General features: G+C 43.0%; 1 protein-coding gene across 1 annotated transcript in view; it reads right to left on the reverse strand.

Annotated features, from left to right (window-relative positions):
- USP24 (ubiquitin specific peptidase 24) overlaps positions 1-22960 on the reverse strand; it is a 4679666-nt gene that overhangs the window by 1420168 nt on the left and 3236538 nt on the right. Inside the window, exon 44 of the mRNA XM_044085508.1 lies at positions 11007-11105. Coding sequence (XP_043941443.1) covers positions 11007-11105 — 99 coding nt within the window. The remainder of the gene's footprint in view (positions 1-11006; positions 11106-22960) is intronic.

Consider the following 22960-nt stretch of genomic DNA (forward strand, 5'->3'; position numbering starts at 1 on the left):
GCACTGCCACAACTGTCGGGCATTAGTTAAATCTGACGTCAAAACAGCCACCTTCGAGCTGGCACTAACATCAGAACTCACAAAGGGTGACATCCCAGGCGGTCTTCTAAACAGGCTAAAACATGAACTAACATCACCCATTAATCAACCTTTTTAATCATATTCTAACCACAGGCTTCCTTCCTGCTGAATGCAGAACAGTAACAGTTACTACCCCTCCAACCCAAAGTGGCCTAGCCACAGACCTGGGGAATTACAGACCAGCCTTATGTATAAGGCCATGGAACATATCATTATGGACCTCATAAATAAAGCCATAGGTGACCTTCAAACTCTGGATCCTACCCAATATGGCTTTGTCAGGGTCAGATCCTGTATGTTAAATCTGACGGACTACTTTGAAAATGTGACCAGAGTCACTGACAAGGGAAAATCTGTACATACAGCATTCCTCAACTTGGCAAAGGCTTTCGACACAATCCCACATTCAGGCATTACCGATAAACTCAGCAAACGGAATGTAATCCCCTCCATTGTAAGATGGGTTGCCAACTGGCTCACAAACTAGACACACTATCAAAGTGGGTGACTCTACATCAACAAGCAGACCTGTTACTAGTGGAGTGCCACAGGGGTCAGGGCTAGGCCACCTAATGTTTGGTATATACTTCTCAGAAGTTCAGGTCAAAACTAAGGGGTTGCAGCTGACCAAGTTTGCAGATGACTGCAAACTAGGTACAATCACTAAATCCCCGCATGATGTCATTATACTCCAGGAGGGTCTCACGCAGACCAACGACTGGTGTATTAGTCATGGTCTCAAACTGAATGAAAAGAAATGCATCATCGTTCCCTTTGGCACAAACTATGTCCCTTCACACTATCAAATCAACAATTCCCTAAGTACCCACAAAGTGGTAAGAGACCTGGGCTCACAAGTTGACTGCAACTTTAACTTTGACCACCATATGTCTACTGATATAAGGAAAGCTTTCTACATAGCACACTTGAGTAGAAAAGGCATCACCTTGACAGCAAAACAGGTTATAACCCCTCTATACACGACACTAATCCAGCCCATAAATGACTATAATGCCCTGTTCAGCATGTACCATAATAAGCACCTGCAGCAAAAGGAGACACCTCAAAGGTTTCTAACAAAGGAGGTGAAGGGACTTCAGCATATGCCTCATGTAGACCGAATAAAGTCCCTCTTACTATACTCCGTGTCAAATTGATGACTTAGGGGAGACTTATGCCTAGCCTACAGAGCAATCCAAGACCCAAACCTAATGAACTTACTGTGTATTAGTAAAAATGGGACTAAGGCTGTTTCAGGGACCCAAATATGGCCTGCGACTTACGTAGGACATGCTGGAGAGACAGATTTATCTCCCAGTGACTGCCACACCTTTGGAACAGGCTACCAATTCATGTGAAATAGAGCACGTCTTGGACACTGTTCAAGAGGTACCTGGAAGAGTAGATGAGCCATCGTAAATTCTTACAGGGGATAGCCCCCACAACCCTCCTGGACATGGGCAGTCATCACTAAATGCAATCTTGGGTACCGACTAGCATTTTCATGGTATTACATTGGGATGAAATGGCTACACTTAAAAGGACCTTCGGTTTGACAGCCTAGTAATCCCCGATGATCCTACGATCCAAGTATTGCATAACTATAAGAAACAACAAATGAGGTTAGAAAAGTTAGGGAAGAAAGACTGGAAAAGCAATTTACAAGAAAACAACAGAAGGCATACGCATGGCTCTCAAGTATGCAACAAAGTCCAGAAGGTTTAGCTTCTTTGCTTGGAAGTGTCTGCATAGATATTTTGATACTCCAAGCAGTCTTCAAAGGAATTTTCTTTACGTAAATAGCAAATACTGGAGGTGTGATGAGGAAGACAGAGGCAACTAGGAACATGGTTTCTGGCAGTGTAATGAGTTGACAGATTTTAAAAATACCATATGGAGTATGCTTATTAGACATACTATGGGTTTGCGGCAATTGTCTGTAGATAAGGAAACTATTCTTTTGAGCTTGGACATAGGATCTGAACTGTCTAGACATAGAAAGGCCTTACTAAGTTTAATTCTTTTGGCTGTCAAAAAAGCAATTACAAGAACATGGTAATCAAAGTTTAAAGGGTACTTATGTATTATCGCAACCACAATCAAAAGAGGAAAAACGGCTGTTTTCAAAGCCGTACTCCGGCCGAAAACTGGACTGAAAGTTTGCAATCATGAGAATATAACACTCCTTGCTACTTCTGTGTACCTTTCTGGCTGATAAATATTTATACTTTCCCTGTTTGTGTGGAGGGTATTCGGGCAGGCAGTGATGGGACCATGACTGTGGGAACAGCCTAATGAGTCTTACTTGTTCATCCTTGTCAGCTGGTTGAAGCATCAACATGTATGCTGCGGTGGTATGGTGGTAGCATTGTTACCTCACAGCAAGAGGTTCTCCCATTCGATTCTCGGCGTGGCTTGGGAGTGCCTTCTGTGTGGAGTCTGCATATCCTCCACGCGGGCTGGGTAGCGTTCAAAAAACATGCGTGCGTAAATGGGCATGCCTTCGTTGAAGGTTGGGCGTCGAGCTGGCACCTCGGCGTTTCATAAAAATCTACTGCCAATCATTAGCAGACCGGAGTTCCGCTGTGGCGACCCCTTACCGGGAAAAAGCCGAAAGACAAACAACAACATGAGTCAGGTACATGTTCACCTTTCTGGGCAGAGAACTGCATCGTTATTTCATAAAGTGGCTGGTGAAATGTGTCGTCCCAAGCATGCCTATCAAGCGTACGAAGTGTGGATTCCCTATTGTTTTGTCAGTGTCTCACGTGTAAAAGCTGCTTTTCTTTCCACTGCCAATTTTATATGCTTCATGCCATTTTTTTTTACTGCCCCAAATAACTTTATAATGGCAGCGTTCAAAAAGGTGTCTCCAGTTTAAGGCAATTCCCCCTTAATGTTTTTCAGTTTTCACTGCAAAACTTTAAGAAAGCAGGTGAGAAAGGTCTCCTAACAGTTGTACACCGCGGCAAAAGTATGCAACAGTGTGATCATCCACAAATCCTATCAGTTTGTCTAAAAAATATTTCCGAACACATTTTGAAATGGATTGCAGACAGTTAACATGCATACCAAGTCTGACAGTCTTCTACAACTGAGAATTACAATCTGAGGTAGCGACTGTGGAATGTGGTTGCGATAATACGTAAGTACCGTTTAAAGCAACTGTATTTGAAATACTGAATATTATAAAAGAGATGAACTGGGAGATGGATCTGTAGAAAAGAGATTGAGTAAATTATATAGAAATAAATGGAAATTCTGGCAAGAATACAGGCAGAATAATGTTCAAGAGGAAAGGAAATGAGGCTTAGGGAAGGCAGGAATAAAGCAATTTACATAATGTTTGACTGATGACAGATACAAACAAAAAAAAAAAAATATTGAGATGTATAATGTATGTAAATGGAAAAAAAAGTTAACAGTCTGTTTTCTCTTCTGTTAATGTATGCTTATCTGTGTCTTAAGAATAGCTCTCAACCTCTTAGAGCAAGAAATCTGGAGAAAGTCACAAATCATGGTGAGACAAGGGCCCAAAAATAGGGACAATTTTGAAATATTGCTTTTAAGAACTTAGAAGTAAAATAAGTTTTGCATTAGCATGTTTGTATGAATATTATGAAGGCTGCCAGCCTAGCCAGATAGAATTTTATAGATAATTCTGTCATCTGTAAATATTAATGTAAACCACAAGCTTGTTGTCTTAAAGGGTAAAAACAGTGTTACATGTGGGACTGGAAAAAAATGTAACAACAGTGCACTCTACTGACCAAGTAAAGCATGTTGTGACCCTTAGATGTAAACACGGCTCCGGACGGTCTAGATGAAGGAATTCTTGCTATCGTTTTAAGGCCAGAGTTAATTGCCAGAACTTGCATGCATAAATGTCCTTTATTGCTCTGGCTTCTGCCCAGAGGTGAAGAATGTAAATGTAGTTTCTGTTAGCCTGGGAACCCACGGAAGTGTGAAGAATGATGTAATGTGAACCAGGAATGTTATTTTAAAAACAGAGAGAATCAGAGAACATTAAGCATTTTTGTCTTGACTATCCAACTCATCAGCACTCTGTCTTTGCTCTATATGTAAGTTTATCTTAGATTTGTGTTTTCTCTTAGAAACAGTAGTAGAAAAGTACAGTTTTGTACCTACCATAAATGTAGATGTTCGAGTGCTAATACAGCTGCAGTAATCACAGATGGGTTTTCAGCCGTCAGGCGGTCCCTCGGTCGGCCGAATTCCAAAGTCTTGGTCCGGCGTCGGTTGTCGTTGCTTACTCTTCTGACGTCAGGAAGGCCAGAGTATATAAGACACAGCCGACGCCATGTTCTTCAGTCTTTCTTGCCCCAGATGTCAGGTGCCCCCAAAAGGAAGGCAATACATAAGTAAAGCTTATCCACATATGCAAGCAATGCAATGTAATGCAAAATCAGTGTAAGCAAGCAAATAAAACATAACAGGATAACCCAGTCAGGAGGTATGAAGAGGTTGTTAGGCCCCATGCCCTAACCAAGAGGGGAAGGAGGGAGGGAAACCTGTACTGCAGATGTATTAGCACTCGAACATCTACATTTATGGTAGGTACAAAACTGTACTATGTTCATCGTGCATACAGCTGCAGTAATCACAGATGGGTAGAGTCCCAAAGCTATGCATAGGGTGGTAGGTACTATGAGGAACTGGGTTGAGCCAGAATGCCCTGCAAAACAGCAGTGGCAAAGCCTGCTCTTGTTCTGGAGTATAAGGGCAGGTGGTAGTGTTTTGTGAAGGTATGTACAGAACTCCAAGTGGCTGCCTCCAAAATATCCTTAGTAGGCACACCTCTGAGGAAGGCTGTAGAGGTGGCTGTGGCCCTGGTGGAGTGAGATCTGATACCAGTAGGGACAGATTTCCTATGATAGGAGTAACAAAATCGTATGGAGTGGCCAATCCACTTGGAAATGGTCTGTTTGGTAACTGGTTTCCCTTGAGCCCCTACGGCATAGGACACAAAAAGTTGTTCTGATTTCCTGAAGGACTTTCTTCTGTCCAAATAGTAACGTAGCTGCCTATGGATGTCTAAAGAGTGAAGCAGCCTTTCCCCTTTGTTTTGAGGGTTAGGATAAAAGGTAGGTAGGTGTATGGCTTGGTTTAAGGCTACCCTGGATACCACTTTTGGCATAAAAGATGGATTAGTACGCAGGGAAACCCTATCCTGATGGAAGATGAGGAAGGGCTGCACCGCCATGAGGGCCTGTAGTTCAGAAACCCTACGAGCTGAAGTGATGGCCAGAAGGAAAGCTGTTTTCCAGGACAAATATTGCAGATCTGTTGAGGCAGCAGGTTCAAAGGGAGGCAATGTTAATTTTTCTAGTATGTAATTAAGGTCCCAGGCTGGTATTGGTTGCTTCCTTGGAGGTCTTATATTCTTAGCCCCTCTGAGGAACTGCCGTAACAGAGGGTGAGAGAATAAAGGAGGATCCGTGTTGAATTCTGCAGAAATGGCTGAGGCGTGTATTTTAATGGAAGAAAATGAAAGTCCACTGTTCAGCAGTTCAGCTAGGTACTGTAAAACCTGAGGCAAGTTCAATTTTCTAGGGTCTTGTCTTCTTTTCTCATTCCAGCAGCAAAACCGCTTCCATTTTGCGGAGTAAGCTTTTCTTGTAGATGGTCTTCTGCCCTCCAAAATGACATCCTGCACCTCCTTGGAGAGTAGAGTCTGATGTGGTGTTAAGGAATTTTCCACGCAGCGAGGTTGAGTGTTTTCAGCTGACTGTGAAGGGTTTTGTAGCTGTTCTGCGTCAGCAGAAGAGGTATTAGAGGCAGGGACCAGGGAGGAGTATGTGTTAGGCTCCTCAGGAGTGGATACCAGTGTTGCCTTGGCCAGTCTGGAGCAATCAATATCATCCTCGGTTTGTCTGTTCTTGCTTTCAAAAGCACCTTGGGCAGAAGAGGCAGAGGTGGGAATGCATAAACTGTCCATGTTGCCCAACTGAATGAAAGGGCGTCCACTTTCCAGGCCTTTGGATGGAAGGTCCTTGAACAAAACTTTTTCAATTGATGGTTCCTGTGGGAGGCAAAGAGATCTATGTCTGGCCTCCCCCACGCTTGGATTATCTCCGTAAACACCTGTGGATGCAGCTTCCATTCGTGTGGATCTGTCATATTCCTGCTCAGAGCGTCTGCCAGTGTGTTTTCCAGTCCTGGCAAGTACTGTGCTTGAAGTTCGATTTGTCTTTCCAGAGCCAAGTTCCAAAGAGTCATGGCTAGTCTGCACAAGCGGTATGAGTGTGTTCCTCTTTGTTTGTTTATGTACCACATTACTGTGGTGTTGTCTGTTCTTATCAGTAATTGTCCTGGATGTAGGAAGTCCTTGAAAGCTGTAATTGCATTTATTACTGCTAGCATTTCTTTTTGATTGATGTGAAGGTGCTTTTCCTTTTGGGACCATCTGCCCTGAATGCGCCTGTCCTTCATGTGTGCCCCCAGGCGTAATCTGAGGCGTCTGTGGTTATGACTTGTTTTGCTTGAGGCTTGCTGAATGGAAGGCCTGTGTTTACTTGACATGCTTGGGCCCACCATAGAAATTCCTTTTGCAGACATGGAATTATTGGTATAATTGCTTCCAAGCTGTGACTGTGTTGAGACCATAGATTTTTTAGGTACCAGTGAAGTTTCCTCATATGCAGCTTTGCACATGGTATTAGAAGAATGCAAGATGCCATGAATCCCAGAGCCTGCAGGATTTTCCTTGCAGTAAGCCTGGTACTTTTTACTAGTGTTTTGTAGTACTGAGATAATTGCCCTTGTTTTTCTGACGTAAGGTGCCATCTGGGTGTTTGTGTCCAAGCTGGCACCCAGGAAGGTTATTTTCTGAGATGGTGTTAGCCTTGATTTCTCCTTGTTGATGATGTATCCCAGAGAAAGCAGTAACCGTGTCACATATGCCAGATGTTCCAGTAGTATTTGTTTGCTGTCCGCTTGGATCAGGCAGTCGTCCAGATAAGGGTAAATTTGTATCCCTTGAAGTCTGCAATAGGCAATCACTGATGCCAGGCACTTTGTGAATACTCTGGGCGCAGTAGATAAGCCAAAGGGCAATGCAGAGAATTGATAGTGGATTGAACCTGCAAGAAATCTGAGGTATCTTCTGCAGCTTTGTCTGATTGGGACATGCAGGTATGCCTCCTTGAGGTCCAATGTTACCAGCCAAAACTCCTTGCCCAGCATGGGAAGAATTTGCTGTAATGTGAGCATCTTGAATTTTGGTACAAGTAGAAATGTGTTTAGGATGGATAAGTCCAGAATGGGTCTCCAGTCGGTTCCTTTTCTTGGTACCAGGAACAGTCTTGAATAAAAACCTTGACCTTGTTGGTGCGTAGGTACCTTTTGTATAGCTCTCATGTTTAGGAGCTTTGAAATTTGCAGTTGTGCCTCTACCCTTTGATTTTGTGGTAGGTTTGGCATGCCTCTCATTTTTGGAAGAGTGTGAAATTGAAATTTGTAGCCTCTGTTTATAATGTCCAGAATCCATTTGTCTGTTGTGACAATATGCCAATTGTTTGCAAATAATGCTAGTTTCCCTCCCAAAGGTGCTGCCAGCTGAGACTTGCTTGGCATGGAAATGAGGGAGTCATTGGGTTTGCTTCCTGTATTGTTGTGCACTGTCTTCACCACCTCTTGGTGCTGGAGATTGCCATTGTCTGCCTCTATATGATCCTTGTGACTGCCCTCTGCCCCTTGTGCGCCTGTATCTACCTCTTTGGGGCTTGTCAGTGGCTGGAAAAGACCAGTTTTTTGAAGGCCAATTCCTGCTAAATCGTGGTGGCTGGACCTGTAAGAAAGCTTTGACAGTTTGCATAGATTTGGCTTTTTCTTCCATTTTTCATAGTATATCCTCAGCATTAGTACCAAAAGTACATCCTTTTGTAAAGGAGCATCAAGAAGTTTAGCTTTCACATGATCAGGCAAATTTTGTTCCCTAAGCCAGGCATGTCTGCGAATGACTGATCCTGTAGCAGCCGCTCTACTGGAGGCCTCTAGGGCATCATAACCACATTGTAAGGTGTGTTTACCCACTTGTTCCGCACTATGCATCATATCCTGTAACTCTTTTAAATCTGGTTGTTCAGGTTGAGACATTTTGTTTTTTAATTGTGATAACAGGAACTGTTGATATTTAATCATATGAAGCTGGCAGTTTAAGGTCCTCATGGCTAGGGTGGCCGAGGTATATACCTTCTTACCACACCTTTCTAGAGATCTAGATTCTCTTTCTGCAGGAAGTGGATTCTTGGCAGTGGAGGCCTTTAATCCCTTAGGGCCTTGTGAAATGGTTTCAGGGTCAGCATTATGGCCTTTGTAAAGAAATTGGTGAGAACTGGGTACTCTGTAATATCTATCAGGCTTTACTGGTGCAGGAGGCAGAGAATCAGGATTAAGACAAGCCTCCGAATAGACATCATCCAGTACCTCCAAAACAGGGGGTATAGCCAGAGGTCTGTGCTGAGGTAACCAAAGAAATTCCCTAAGTCTTTTCTTGGAATCTGAAAAGTCTTGGCCTTCCCAATGGAAGTGTTCCCTCAAGGTGTGCAAGGTTTCCCCAAAAGAAAAATCCTCAGGGGGCGATACAGAAGGAATGGACTGTTCTGCATCCGAATCCTCAAAAGGGGAGTAAGAGTGTTCCTCTGCATCAGAATGCTCTGATAAAATGGATCCCTGATCAGAAGAGGGGATTCTTCCTCCACTCTGGGTCTCTTGCCAGGAGGGGCTGAGAACCTCTGATGAGATTTATTAGATCCTCAGCCATTTTAAGCATCTGTTTCTTAGGCATGGGTCCAGGAGATGGGCCTTGAGCAGCAGGCCTAGTGTGATGCCTGGCTGCTTTGGATTTAGTAAAGGCCTTAATAGAAAAGAAGATGAAGGCCTAAATACACCATGGGTGGAGGTGGATCTGTCCACATTAGTAGGCTCGACATAAGCCGGGGCTTCGTTGCAGTCTGGGAAAGGGCCGATGACCCAGCGGTCTCGGTACAGAAGACACCGCCAAAGGAGTGTCGTCGGTAGTCAGGGACTGCAAAGGCGTCTCGCTGAGAACCGGACCACGTGTAGCCTGTTTGGCGGTGTCGGTGGAGACCGCTGGCCTCGCGTGTCGGTCTTTTCCTTGCTTTTTGGATAAACGGTAGTCGGAGAGTCCAACGACATTTTATAGTCAAAAGCTCTACCAAAAAGTGTTGGGCTTAACTCCGCCCGATGCTTGATAGTGCGTTTATTGAAGGTAGCGCAAAGCGACAGCCCGAGACGCCGTGGTCTGGGCCCAAACAAGGTATGCAAAGGGAATGGAAATCCTTATGCGGTATTTGCTTCCCACAAGAAATACAATTATTAACTTTCTCTGACATCGGTCAGAGGCAAGAAAAGTTTCCCCAACGAGGTACTTAGCTTTAATGAAGACTTCGGTTCCAAATATTTTCGTAAATCAGGAGCTGGCCGACCGGCACTTGCGAACTGCTTCTGCTTCGGGCACCGCGCGGCAAAAAAGACTGAAGAACATGGCGTCGGCTGTGTCTTATATACTCTGGCCTTCCTGACGTCAGAAGAGTAAGCGACGACAACCGACGCCGGACCAAGACTTTGGAATTCGGCCGACCGAGGGACCGCCTGACGGCTGAAAACCCATCTGTGATTACTGCAGCTGTATGCACGATGAACATCTACAAAAATTAGATTAAGTGTTTTTCTGTGATGTCAGAACTGTACTACTGAATTATTTTAAGTATTTTTCTGTGATCTCTGAACTCTTGACTAGCACTGTGTAGTAAAAAGTATTGTCTTGTGTTTTTATTTATTATTAAATATTTTTAAACCCTTTTAACTGTGGCTGTTTTGTGTAGAGATAATTTAAGCTCTGGAGTACATTGCATGTATATAGTGATCCTGTACCAAGTCACTCTATTAAGCCTCGACTGTTTAGTCATACTTACCAGTTGGATAATAATATTGCACAGTGATAATTGGACACCCTTTTAAGGGCCTTTGAGTAGCTGATAAATATTAGTGGGTGGTGACAGCTGGCACTACCGTATAGTCTGGGGAAGGGGCACAGCTGGAGAACCTGTGCCAGTCTTTCCCAGGAGTATCTGTGTGGCTGTATAAAATCTTCTCAAAGTGTGTGTGTGTGTGTGTGTGTGTGTGTGTGTGTGTGTGTGTGTGTGTGTGTGTGTGTGTGTGTGTCAGCTACTTGGGCAGGGATGTGAAGCACTGGTTGGACAGAGAGAGTGCTGGAGGTTTTAGCTTGCCCACTAGGCTGAGATCTGGACCCTATAGCTGTGCCAGTGGGGAGTCTTATTGGGGACCTGGAGAGCAAGGGAGCGACCAGCCCAGGACTGACTGTGATCTCTGTGTGCTAAGGGAAATTGCACTTCACTGTGTGTATTTGTTATCCTTTCCTCCTATATGTGGACGCTCCTCACTGCTGTTTAGTGGTGAGGATTGATGTTCCTTGATTGCTGGGCCAGAGCACGGGCGTCACAGATATTAAGTCTGAAATTCAAATGTCTGCCCATTTTCTGACTTCAGTCCTCACTGATTTTCCAGAAACCATAATGTTATGAAAGAGACCAAAAATATCACGCAAAAATCTGGACATTCTGTGAAAATCTGGATAGTTGACAGGTATGGTCTTAAGTGATAATTTAATAAAAGTGTTTAAAAAAATGATCTAACCTAGAGGTCTGTAAAGTAAGGACACTGAAATAGATAAAAGTCAGACTGCAGCAGTTTCAGAAGTAGTTTAAACAACAGTCAAGTTCCTTGTTGAAACAGCATTATCACAGACAACAGCCACTACAGACAATTATAAAAAAGAAATTATTACATAGGAGGGTTATCAGTTTACAGCAACTAAGAGTGAAGGAGATACAAACACATAACAGAAACAGTAACAGTACCTTCAGGTACTCATCCATTTGATCTATAAGGCTGGTAAAGAACTCATAGGCATCTTGTTGTTCTCGTACATAAAGTTCCTTATTCCACATCTTAAAAATCTGCAAATAAAAACAAGTGATAAATGTGCCTCTAAAACATATGCATATAGTTTTTCAAATTTCAACAAAATTATTTGATATTCAATAAGCTTAAGTACAACAAAAGAAATAAAAGTTATGTGCTTACCATTACAAAACATCTGTGTTGTCTGCTTCTGTCTTCAACTGATGGCTCTTCAGATCAAGCATCCACCATACTAGAGTCTGGATCTGAGACCCAGGCTCCCCTTACCCATAACTCCCTTCTGTGTTCTGAATGGCATCATATTGAGTTTGCAAACTTATTACAAAAAGAGGAGATTTATACCTTCACAAAGAGAAAAAAATCCTGCACCTGCATAAAAAGACCTGGCACAGAGACAACAGCTGCAGTACGAGAAAACACGGGGGAGATCAATGTGGTCACTCCAGAACAAGGAGATTGTAGGATCAAAACAAGGTAGCAGAATGGAAGAGGAGGAAGTTGAAGAGAACGGAAGCAGATGACATGGACTTATTTGGTAAATACATAACTTTCATTTCTGATGTCATCTCTTCCATCTGTCCTCAACTGATGGGACAAAGTCACCATCTACACCATACCTTGGGTGGACTCACAGAAGGATGTTTGGAGAATGGCTGAAGCAAAGGATGTTATGGACCAGGACTGCAAGTTCAGTTTATAGCGAGATATAAAGGTATGTACAGTAGATCAAGTAGCTGCTGCACAAAGGAACCCTAGAAAAATATGCTGCAGAAATGGCAATAGCCCTAGCAGAATGAGCCTTGAAGATAACAAGCAGACTCCGTCCATTCTCTTTATGAACATCAGAAATGCAGTCAGATAGCCATCTAGAAAGAGTCACTTTCAATACACCTTTTCCCAGTTTGACTGAATAGAAGGAAACAAAAAGTTGGTCAGTCTTTCTAATAGCTTTAGTATAGTGTAAATAAACCCAGAGTTGTTTATGCACATCCAGAAAATGTAGCATGTATTCTCCTTTGCTGGAAAGCAGGAAGCTGAATGATCTGATTCAGAAAAAGTTCTAAAGTCACCTTGGGAAGAAAGGAAAGACTAGTCTTAAGTGATACCCTCTCCTTACGGAAGATTTAATAAGGAGGTTTGCTCATAAGAGCTTGATGTTCTGATATCCTCTGAGTGGAAGTAACATTAACAAGAAAAAAGGGTGTCTTTCAAGTAAAGGATTTAAACTCTACTGTAGCTGTAGGCTCAAATGGAGATCCTGTCAATGCTTGGAGGAAGATGGCAACATCCTAGAGTGGTACCAGATCCTGTATAGGTGGGAACATAGTAGAATGGTGTCCCTTAAGATTGTGGATAACTTCAAGGAAGTAATGGCAGTCTGTTTTTCTCCTACATGGAAGTTCAAAATGGCAACCAACTCAACTTTGATGGTAGAATAGATAGCCCCGTCATGGAAAAGACCAGGCAGGAACTCCAAGATGGCAGGAAGGGGAGCAGATAAGGGATTATAAATTCCTGCTAGATGCCCAGAGAATCTCTTTCATTTACTTTTCTGGTAGAAAGTGTCTGGGAAGATGTTAGAATATGAACAACCTGTGAGGAAAGCCTGGATTCATACCTCTTAGGGCAATACATTTGGGCAAAGCCATAAATAAAAGTGGGACAAAGGCCCAAAATAGGTACGTTTTTTAAATACTGATCTTACAAACTTAGAAAGTTCACAGAATAATAGATTTTAGCATTAGCATGAATCTTCTGAAGGGTATGTAGTCAAACTCAAATGTCTGTCATTATTTTCTAACCTTTATTTTTAACGATTTGCTACTAATTTGCCAGAAAAACACAATTTTATGAAAAACAGACAGCTACTCTGTGCCTGCCACCCTTGACCTGCCATCAACCGCATTAGAAAGAAGGTGCAAGGACATGTTTGACAAAGACAGAAGGGTAGCCAGCTATGTACCACTGTTTTTTTTTTGTCTTCCTCCGATAAGGACCCATAAACAGACTTGAACAATTACTACAAGTCCATCTGGAAATGTATGACATGGGTCAAGTAGTTCAGCACTATTAGAGTGAAGGTTGATGAAGCATATACCCGCTTCCAAAATCTTTCCAATACTCTAGATTTTCTGTTAAATGGATGGACAGTAGAGCACTCTTCAGCCAGCTCCTTCTTGATGGCTGCTGCTACCACCATAGAATCCAGTGCAGGGGCCTTGCTCCAGAAAGCCCTATCCTTTGAAGACAAGACACTAGTATCTTATCAGGTTTGCAGGGAATTGGTTCAACCACATCCGGTTCCTTCCAAGCCCATCTTGAAACCAGGTCTACCAGTTTGTCAGCAGAAGAGACCACCCAAGAAGAAGAAGATGGAATAGCCCCAAAGTCCTCGAGGAATACTGATTCAGCTTGGGATGGGGCATCTGTGGACCATCCCACCTTCTGTCTCAATAATTCCAATATCTCACCAAAGCAGATGTTTTGTGAGACCTCCCCCTTAACAAATGCAGTGTCTTCAGAGAGGGACCCCTAAGGGGAATGCACATGCCTCCTATTACATGTATGCTTACACTGAACTTGTCCAGTAGGAGGTCTATCAAGGCTGCCTCACAACATCAAGGAGCTTGCTATACTGACATAAGGAGGAGAGAAGGTACAGGACCCCATGAACCTTACAAGGGAAGGGATGGTTCTGAGACAGGAAAAGCAGACAGTCCTCTAGGCGGTGAAAGCACTCTCTCAAAGACCTCAAATGCAGTGGCCCAGAAAGGCCTCAAGCCTCTATGCCAGTTCAGAGGAACCAGACACAGGCAAACTCAGAGAACCCATTCGGCTTGCATCCAAAGCTGATGTCAGAGAGATGCATTCTAAAGATGAGAGGCAAACCCCTCTCCTGATGTCAGCCCAAACTACTCTGCTCTGAAACCAGTGGAAATCTGAAGCAACTGAACAGGTCAAACAATCAGAGAGACCCAATCCTTCAGATCAGATGGCCACACGGATCCTAAATCACAAACCTGAGAGGTAGGATCGCAAAAGGAGTCACTATCAATGGGGGTGGGGGTCAGGAGTTGTCTCCTTTCCTGATGGAAGTCCGTGCTGGAAGGAATCCTATCTGAATCTGGGTCTTCATAAACTTCATCATCCTGTCAATATCTGCCTCACACAAGCTCCTGAAAACCACACTGATCTCAATGAAAAGGCTGTGGAATGAGGCCTGGAATCTCTCTGAGACGACCTTTCTTGTAGGTGTGAGGGATTGCAAACTGGAGCCAACAGGTTCCCAGAAGAACTTGGGCTCATGGACAGGAGGTTTGGAAGACCAAGCTCTGGAAGGCTTTGACATCAAAGATGGATCTGAGTTGCCAATTAAAACTTATTCTATTTTTTCCAGCATTTGATTTGAGTTAATATATTCCTTCAGTATTTCATGTCAATTTACCTTGGAGTACAACTGACTTATTTTTTCTTCTAAATTACAAGCCACTTCCTGTACCAAAGCTGAAACAAAAACTGCACTTTGCTGAGCAACTGCAGGATTTCTCCCAGAAGAGTTTTCTCTTTTTCTAGTTTATTTTTTCTCACATTCTGCATTTTCTGCTTTGCTGTCATCCAGGCAGTGTAATTACCAGCCAGTGAACAAATTTTACCCAGACTGATACTTTAAATTGCTCTTTTTTCTCAGTTTCTGTTTCCACACTGTGAGAGCTGGAATCAACTGAGAAGTTCTTGATTTTGAGAGGAAAACAACAGAATGCCCAATCCTACAATTTAGAGAGAAAAGTACAGTTTTGTACCTATCATAAATGTAGATGTTCGAGTGTTCACCCTGCTGCAGTCATCACACTTGGGTTATCCTGCCGTCACGCGGTCCCGCAGTCAGCCCAAATTCCAAAGTCTTGGTCCGGTGTCGGTTGCTGTCGCTTCTTCCCTGACGTCAGTGCGCCAGGGGTATATAAGTGGCATCCAACGCCATTTTCTTCAGTTTTTCTTGCCCCAGATGTCAGGTGCCCCCAATAGGTAGGCAAAATATATATATATATATATATATATATATATATATATATATCTATATCTATATACATACACATATAGCTATATAAAAAATAAAAAAAATACCCTTAGGCACAAGCAAATACACCACAGAGGTAGCATAGGATAGAGTGGTAGAGATAAATTCAGCTAGTTCAGAGGGGATGGAGGGAGGGTAACCTTGACTGCAGCAGGGTGAACACTTGAACATCTACATTTATGGTAGGTACAAAACTGTACTATGTTCATCGTGTTACCCTGCTGCAGTCATCACACTTGGGTTGAATCCCAACGCTAAGGATGGGAGGTGGAATCAAACAGGGTTAGAAGGGGTGAGTAGGCCCTGCAAAACTGCAGTGGTGAAGCCAGCTCTAGTCTTAGAGTATAGTGGTAAGTGATAGTGTTTGGTGAAGGTGTGTACTGAACTCCAAGTTACAGCTTCCAAAATATCCTTGGTTGGCACCCCCCTGAGGAAGGCTGTAGATGTAGCTGCTGCCCTGGTGGAGTTGGGCCTTATGCTAGCAGGAACTGGTTTTCCATGATGGGTGTAGTAAAAATGCATGCAATGTCCTATCCATTTTGAAATGGTCTGTTTTGAGATAGCCTTTCCTTGTGATGCTGTAGCATAGGATACAAAGAGCTGGTCAGATTTTCTGAAGTCTTAGTTTTATCCAAGTAGTAACGTAGTTGCCTGTGAATGTCCAAGGAGTGCAGGAGTCTTTCTCCTTTGTTCTGTGGATTTGGAAAAAAGGTGGGTAAATGGATGGTTTGATTTAGAGCCACACTGGATACCACCTTTGGCATAAAGGAGGGGTTCGTTCATACAGAGACTCTGTCTTGATGAAAAATGATGAAAGGCTCCACTGCCATTAGTGCCTGTAGCTCTGAGACTCTTCTGGCTGAAGTAATAGCTAGCAGCAGGGCAGTTTTTCCATGATAAAAACTTTAAATCAGCTGAGAAAGCTGGCTCAAAAGGTGGTAGCGTAAGCTTTTCCAGAACAAAGTTGAGGTCCCAAGTTGGCGTGGGTGCTCTCCTGGGAGGCCTTATGTTTTTGGCCCCTCTGAGGTACTGTCTTAGAAGTGGAAGTGAAAATAAGGGAGGGTCCGTGTTGTAGTGAGCTGAAATAGCTGAGGCATGGATTTTAACAGATGAAAAAGAAAGTCCTGTGTGTAACATCTCAGTTAAATATTGTAGAATCTGAGGTATGTCCGACTCAAGTGGATTTTGGCCTTTAGCTTGGCTCCAGGCACAAAATCTTTTCCATTTGTCTGAGTAGGCTTTCCTGGTGCTGGGCCTCCTGGCCTCCAGAATGATATCCATAACAGCTTATGATAGAGGAGCTGGCTGGTTGTTTAGGTGATTTGCCATGCAGCCAGATTTAAGGTCTTGAGCTGGCTGTGTAGAATCTGGCTGTTTTGCTGTGTGAGCAGATGAGGAATTTGTGGTAAAATCCATGGTGGGCCGTGGGCCATGTTCCTTAGTTGTGAGTACCAGTGCTGGCGTGGCCAGTCTGGGGCAATGAGTATCATTTGTGGTCTCTCCATTCTGACTTTCAGTAGCACCTTAGTTAGAAGGGGCAGTGGAAGAAAGGCATATGCTGTCAACATTTTCCAAATGAATGAGAGTGCGTCCACTTTCCAAGCTCGATGGTGGAATGTCCTTGTGCAAAACTTTGGTAGCTGATAGTTTTGGGGGTTAGCGAACAGGTCTATGTCTGGGTGGCCCCATTTTTGAGTTATCATTGCAAATACTTGTGGATCCAGTTTCCACTCGTGGGGATCCATGATGTTTCTGCTTAGGTCGTCTGCCAATGTGTTCTTTCTTCCTGGCAGGAATTGTGCTTGTAATTGAACTTGGTAAGTCAGTGCTGTGTTCCACAAGGTCATTGCTTGCCTGCATAGAGGGTAGGAGTGTGTACCCCCTTGCTTATGTACCACATTACTGTGGTATTCTCCGTCCTTATTATAAGTTGTCCTGGATGTAAGAGGTCCTTGAAAGCAGTCAGAGCATTCTGTACAGCTAGCATTTCTTTTTGATTGATGTGCAGATATCTTTGACCTGTAGTCCATCTGCCTTGAATGCACTGTCCTGCCATGTGTGCTCCCCAGGCATAGTCCGATGCATCTGTTGTCATAGTTTGCCTGGCTGGGGGTAAGGTGAAAGGCTGACCCTTGTTGAGGTGACATGCCTGTGACCACCATAGAAACTCCTGTTGAAGGCAGGGAATGAGAGGTATCATTGTTTCCAAGCTGTGGCTGTGTTGAGTCCATACGCTTTTCAGGTACCATTGTAATTTCCTCATATGCAGTTTTGCAAATGGTATTAGTAATATGCAAGATTACATGAATACCAAGACCTGCAGAATTTTTCTTGCAGGGAATTGGGTCTTTGTTGCCATTATTTTGAAGTATTGAGTCAGTTGTAGTTGCTTGTCTGTTGTATTCAAGCTGGCACCCAGGAATGTCATGTTTTGTGAGGGCACTAGCTTTGATTTCTTTTCGTGTACTGTGTACCCTAGGCAACTTAGAAGGTGTTTGACAAATGCCAGACGTTGTAAGAGAATGTCCTTGCTTTCTGCTTGGATGAGGCAGTCGTCCAGGTATGGGTATATTTGAATTCCTCTTTGTCTGCAGTATGCAATTACTGGTGCCAGGCATTTTGTGAAGACCCTGGGCACAGTAGATAAGCCAAAGGGCAGTGCAGAGAATTGGTAATGGGTTGAACCTTCAATGAAACGGAGGTATCTTCTGCAATTTTGTCTGATAGGGACATGCAGGAATGCCTCCTTGAGGTCCAATGTTACTAGTCAAGCCTTCTTGCCCAACATGAGAAGAAGCTGCTGTAGTGTTAGTATCTTGAATTTGGGTACTTGCAAGTAGGTGTTTAGAACTGAAAGGTCCAGAATGGGTCTCCATGCATTGTCCTTTCTGGGGACTAGAAAGAGCCTTGAGTAAAATCCTTGGCCTTGCTCCTGTGTAGGCACCAGCTGAATGGCTCTCATGTCCATGAGAGCTGTAATTTGTTTTTGTGCCTCTGCCCATTGATTTTGTGGCAGGTTTGGCATTCCTTTTATGTTTGGCAAGGTGTGAAAATGGAATCTGTATCCTTGTGAGATAATGTCTAGGATCCATTTGTCCTTTGTGATGATGTGCCAGTTGTCTGCAAAAAATGCTAATTTTCCTCCCAAGGGAGCTGCCAAGAGAGTTTTGCTTGGCAGTTTGAGGATTAAGTCACTGTGTTTGTCTTCTAGTAGTTTGGGGTCTGTCTTCTCCTCCCTTCTGTGTTGCAGTGCCCCATTGGCGAGGTTTGTAAGGAATTTGTGCTTGACCTCTGCTCCTTGAATTCAGACTGTTGAGAGTGTGTGCTCATCTTTTGTTTTAATTGAGACATTAGGAATTGCTGATATTTCAGCATGTGAAATTGACAATTTAATGCTCTCATAGCTAGAGTAGCTGAGGTGTAAACCTTCTTCCCCCACCTATCTAGTGCTCTAGAGTCCCTGTCAGAGGGCAAAGGATTTTTAGCCATAGAAGCCTTAGCCCCTTTGGGACCCTGGGAGATTGTTTCTGGGTCAGCAACAGGGCTTTTGTAAAGGAATTTGTGTGAGTCAGACACTCTATAATATCTGTTTGGTTTGGCTGGAGCAGGAGGCAGAGAATCTGGATTTAGACTAGATTCTAAGTAAACATCATCCACAATGTCTAAAACTGGAGGGATAGCAAGTGGTCTGTGTTGGGGAAGTAAAAGAAACTCTCGGAGCCTTTTCTTTGAGTCGGAGTAGTCCTGACCTTCCCAGTGGAAATGTTCCCTCATGGTATGTAAGGTTTCCCCAAAGGAATAGTCTTCGGAGTCTTCAGCATCAGAATCTTCATAAGGGGGGAAAAGAGTAATCCTGTTCTGCAGAGGAGTCTGAGGAAATAGAAACTTGATCAGAGGAAGCATAATCCTCCTCTTGTCTTGGCCTTTTGTCTGGGGGGGGGGGGCCCTGATCAGAGTAATCAAATCTTCATCCATCTTAAGCATCTGTTTCTTAGGCATGGGGCCCTGAACTGGAGACTGATGTACAGTCTTTTTAGGTTTTAAAGGAGTCTTAAGCTTAGCATAAGATTTTATGGTGAGAGTAGTCGGTCTAAAGACACCTTCTGTAACCAAAGGTGTTTTCCACAGCACCGGCTTCTACTTCTGCAATGTTGTCGGTAGGGCCTAAAGAAAATGACTGCATCGGCCTAGTACTCTCTGATAGAGAATCCAAAGCGGTCTGGGGTTCCAATTCTGCGGTCGTCAGGGGCTGTGTAAGCGCCTCACTGAAAACCGGAGAACCGGCAACAGGCCCAGACGAGGCCTCGGTGTCTGGCTTGGATCTAGGCTGCCTGTCCTCATCTCTGCGTTTTTTATGCACGCCGGTAGTCGGTTGCTCCGACGGCATAGTATAATTTAATTTCCTACCGAAGTAGTGTCGAGCGAAATCAAAGCGTCGCATTATATTTCGCTTATTGAACCTAGCACAAAACCGACAACCAGTGACGTCGTGGTCTGGGCCTAGGCAAGGTATACAATAAGAATGAAAGTCCTTATGAGGTATTTGCTTCCCACAAGAAATGCAATGGTTAACTTTTTCTGACATCGTACTGAGGCAAGAAAAGGTTCCCCAACGGGGTACTTAGCTTTGAAGACTTCGGACTGAAATTCGATTCGAAAATCTCAGGTGTCGGCCGACTGGCACTTGCGAACTGCTTCTGCTTCGGGCACTGCGTGGCAAGAAAGACTGGAGAAAATGGCGTCAGATGCCACTTATATACCCCTGGCGCACTGACGTCAGGGAAGAAGCGACAGCAACCGACGCCGGACCAAGACTTTGGAATTCGAGCCGACTGCGGGACTGCCTGACGGCAGGATAACCCAAGTGTGATGACTGCAGCAGGGTAACACAATGAACATCTTGTGAGACTGAGGAGCCTTGTATAATTTGTCTGATTTTCAGGAAGCTGAAGTCTGGCTATTTGAAGAACAGTTTGCTGCATTAAAGGCATCTTCCAGACCTGCTAAAACTGGAGGAATAGCCAATGGTTGCAAATAATGAGCATGATAATATATTTTTGTGTCTTAGAAATTTCCTTCTGTTCACACTTGAAATAACGTCTTTATTCTGTCAATAATGTCAAAATAAGATAATTCCCTCTGGGAAGTCAGAGAAAATACTTTCCACTGACTGACATTACCAATTGTCTGTAATAAACACCTGGAAGGTATAAATCCAAGCCTACCACTGAGGCTGTATGGGAATATGGAGAGAAAAGACCATTTTCTTGTTTCAACTCTGGTGAAGACGCCAACTGTAGGGACTGAAAGGCTTTAAAAAAACATCTGGCAAAAGAAAAAACATTCTCCAACTTTCTTCGATGAAGAAGGTGAAAGTTTAAGCGTATGTACCCTCTTCCTGGGAGAGACTAAGAATAGCATGTGCCGTTGTATGGCCATCTCCTGGTATCAGATTCTTCAGTCTAGCTCTAAAGGATAGATGCCTGGACCAGAGGAAGGGGATGAGCAAGACTGCCAGAAGTGGATGCTTTAAGTCACCATGGAAGTATTATGTGGCTTTGGAAGACTTGCCTATCTCTCGGCTATTAGTGGCTTTGTGAAGAGCAACACCACAGTCATCTAGAAAAAGCAGGCAATAGCCCAAGGACTCAGATATGATCACAGAGGAGTTGTTTGTCTAAGGCCAAGACAGGCAGGGTGTCTGAATGTAAACTGAAGCTTCTTTAAAAAGTTTTCTTTTCGTGGGGAAGGAGTGACGTCCAAGAAACTGAAATCCTGCTCCATACCTTTACGTGACAACTCCTTAAGCTTTTTTTTTTTTAATTTTTTTATATGTAATAGTAAAGTACATCTGCTCCTAATGAATTTGGACGTAAAAGATTCACAGACAGAACAGGACTAAATGTTGTGCTCCTCCCCATGTAAAAAAGGAAGGATGTATGGAGATCTTTAAAACAAAATCTGGCAACCACACAACACAAACATGCCCCTCCCCCGTACATCCCAAAACAATGGGTACAATTTTTTTTTTCAAAATAGAATGGAAGTCATCCACAGGGTACTTATTTGCCAACTTGATGAAACTTGCCAACCTCTGAAACTGTGAAAACATAGTGAACAGAAAGTCTTATTGGCTGATTTAATCAACAGCAGGAAAGTTCTAGATTTTGATACTCATACGTCTAATTTTATGCTGTCTCGTACTCAAGCTCCAACCGACATGGGCATGTGGAATGTTACCCTATAGCTTTAAAAGCTGGTTGAACATCTGATCCTTAACAGGACATGTCTTATACAATTTAGGCTACTGCTTCAGTGATCTAATGATGAACATCTTAAATCAACATGTTACCCATCCAGAAGTGGCTTGTGTTTTATTACTGGAAGCCCTCTTTTGCTCTCTGAAAAGAAGACAAAGAGCTGGCCTCTTTTTCTCTAGATAGTATTTCAATTGTCTAAGTACATCTGAGGAGTGCAGATTCCTTTAACTCGTGCTCTGAAGCTTTGGAAAAGGGAAAAAAAATATTAGTAAAGACTTTTGGCATGAAAGAGGGGTTAGAGCACAAGGTAACCTTAACTTTATAGGATATCATCTAGGTGTCTCCTTGCACATCAAAGCTTGAATTTTCTGAGACTCTCCAAGCTGAAATAAGTTCATTGAAGAGTGATCGCCCCAGGTTAGGAATTTTAGTGCATTGAAGAAACCAGTTTAAATGGCTGTAAGTTTAGCACTTCCAATATTAAGTTCAAATTTCAAACAGGAGCTAGACCTCTCCTGACAGAATGAGATGCAGAATATATTTCAGGAATTACTTAAGTGGACATCTGAAACCTTTGGTACAAAAACAGAACTTGTTTAGATGGTACTAGGTTTGGGAATTTAGGTTGAACAGGGTTGTATAACTTGTAAGAAATTTACAGGGCTTTTGTATTCGGAGATGTACTTTCTAGACAGAAGACCGTTAATTTTTGAGAAGAGTGAGTACAGCAGTTCGGTTTAGATATTCAACAGACTAAGTACAGAAGTCAAGTCAAATGTCCAGCAGTTCAGATATTCAGAAGTAAGTAAAAGTCTAGAAACTATAGAAAACAGTGTAGTTTGCCTCAATTCTGTCATTACACAGAAACAGAACAATTCTGAGTTCAGATTTAAAACAGACAGTATAATTCCTTTTGCAGAACTACAGAATATTCAGCCTGGTTCAGCTGATCAGCACTTTTACTTGACACTATCAGTATAAGACTTGTTTGGATCTTGTTGATTACTGTATTTACCTCCACTGTATGCTGCTACTACATAATAAACCATCTTTATAAAACTCAAGGCAAGTATTTGGCACTTGACCAGTACAACTCCAAGTAATTAAAAGATAAACACTCAGTCCACTTCTTAAAAGAGTAGATATTTTTGGTGAGGAAACTAAGGTTTCTTGAGTTGGTATAGATGCTTACTGAGGTAAATGTCAAAAGGGGGGGATGTTCAATAATGAGACTAAGGAAGGAAAAAAAATGGATCTAAAACTTCTTTGGACCTAGAAGACATAACAGGGAAGATAAGCTGTGAGAAGTAGAAGACACGTCTACCTTGTTTGGATGCTAGTTCCTCCTTTGGCACCAAAGGGAAAATCTTTTCCATTTTGCTAGATGTGATTTCCTCATACTTGGTCTTCTATAGCCCCTCATAATTATTAGCATAACATTAGAATAAGGTCATATCCTCCAGGCTGCTTGGTTAAGTGTAGAGAGACTGGGATGCACAAGGGACCTCTTGCACTGTATTATAAAGTTCATAAACTGTGGCAGCAAAACAGGTTT

This window comes from Protopterus annectens, chromosome 10.part0 (assembly GCF_019279795.1).
Source record: "Protopterus annectens isolate FY-2018-M chromosome 10.part0, PAN1.0, whole genome shotgun sequence".
Taxonomy (NCBI): Eukaryota; Metazoa; Chordata; order Ceratodontiformes; family Protopteridae; genus Protopterus; species Protopterus annectens.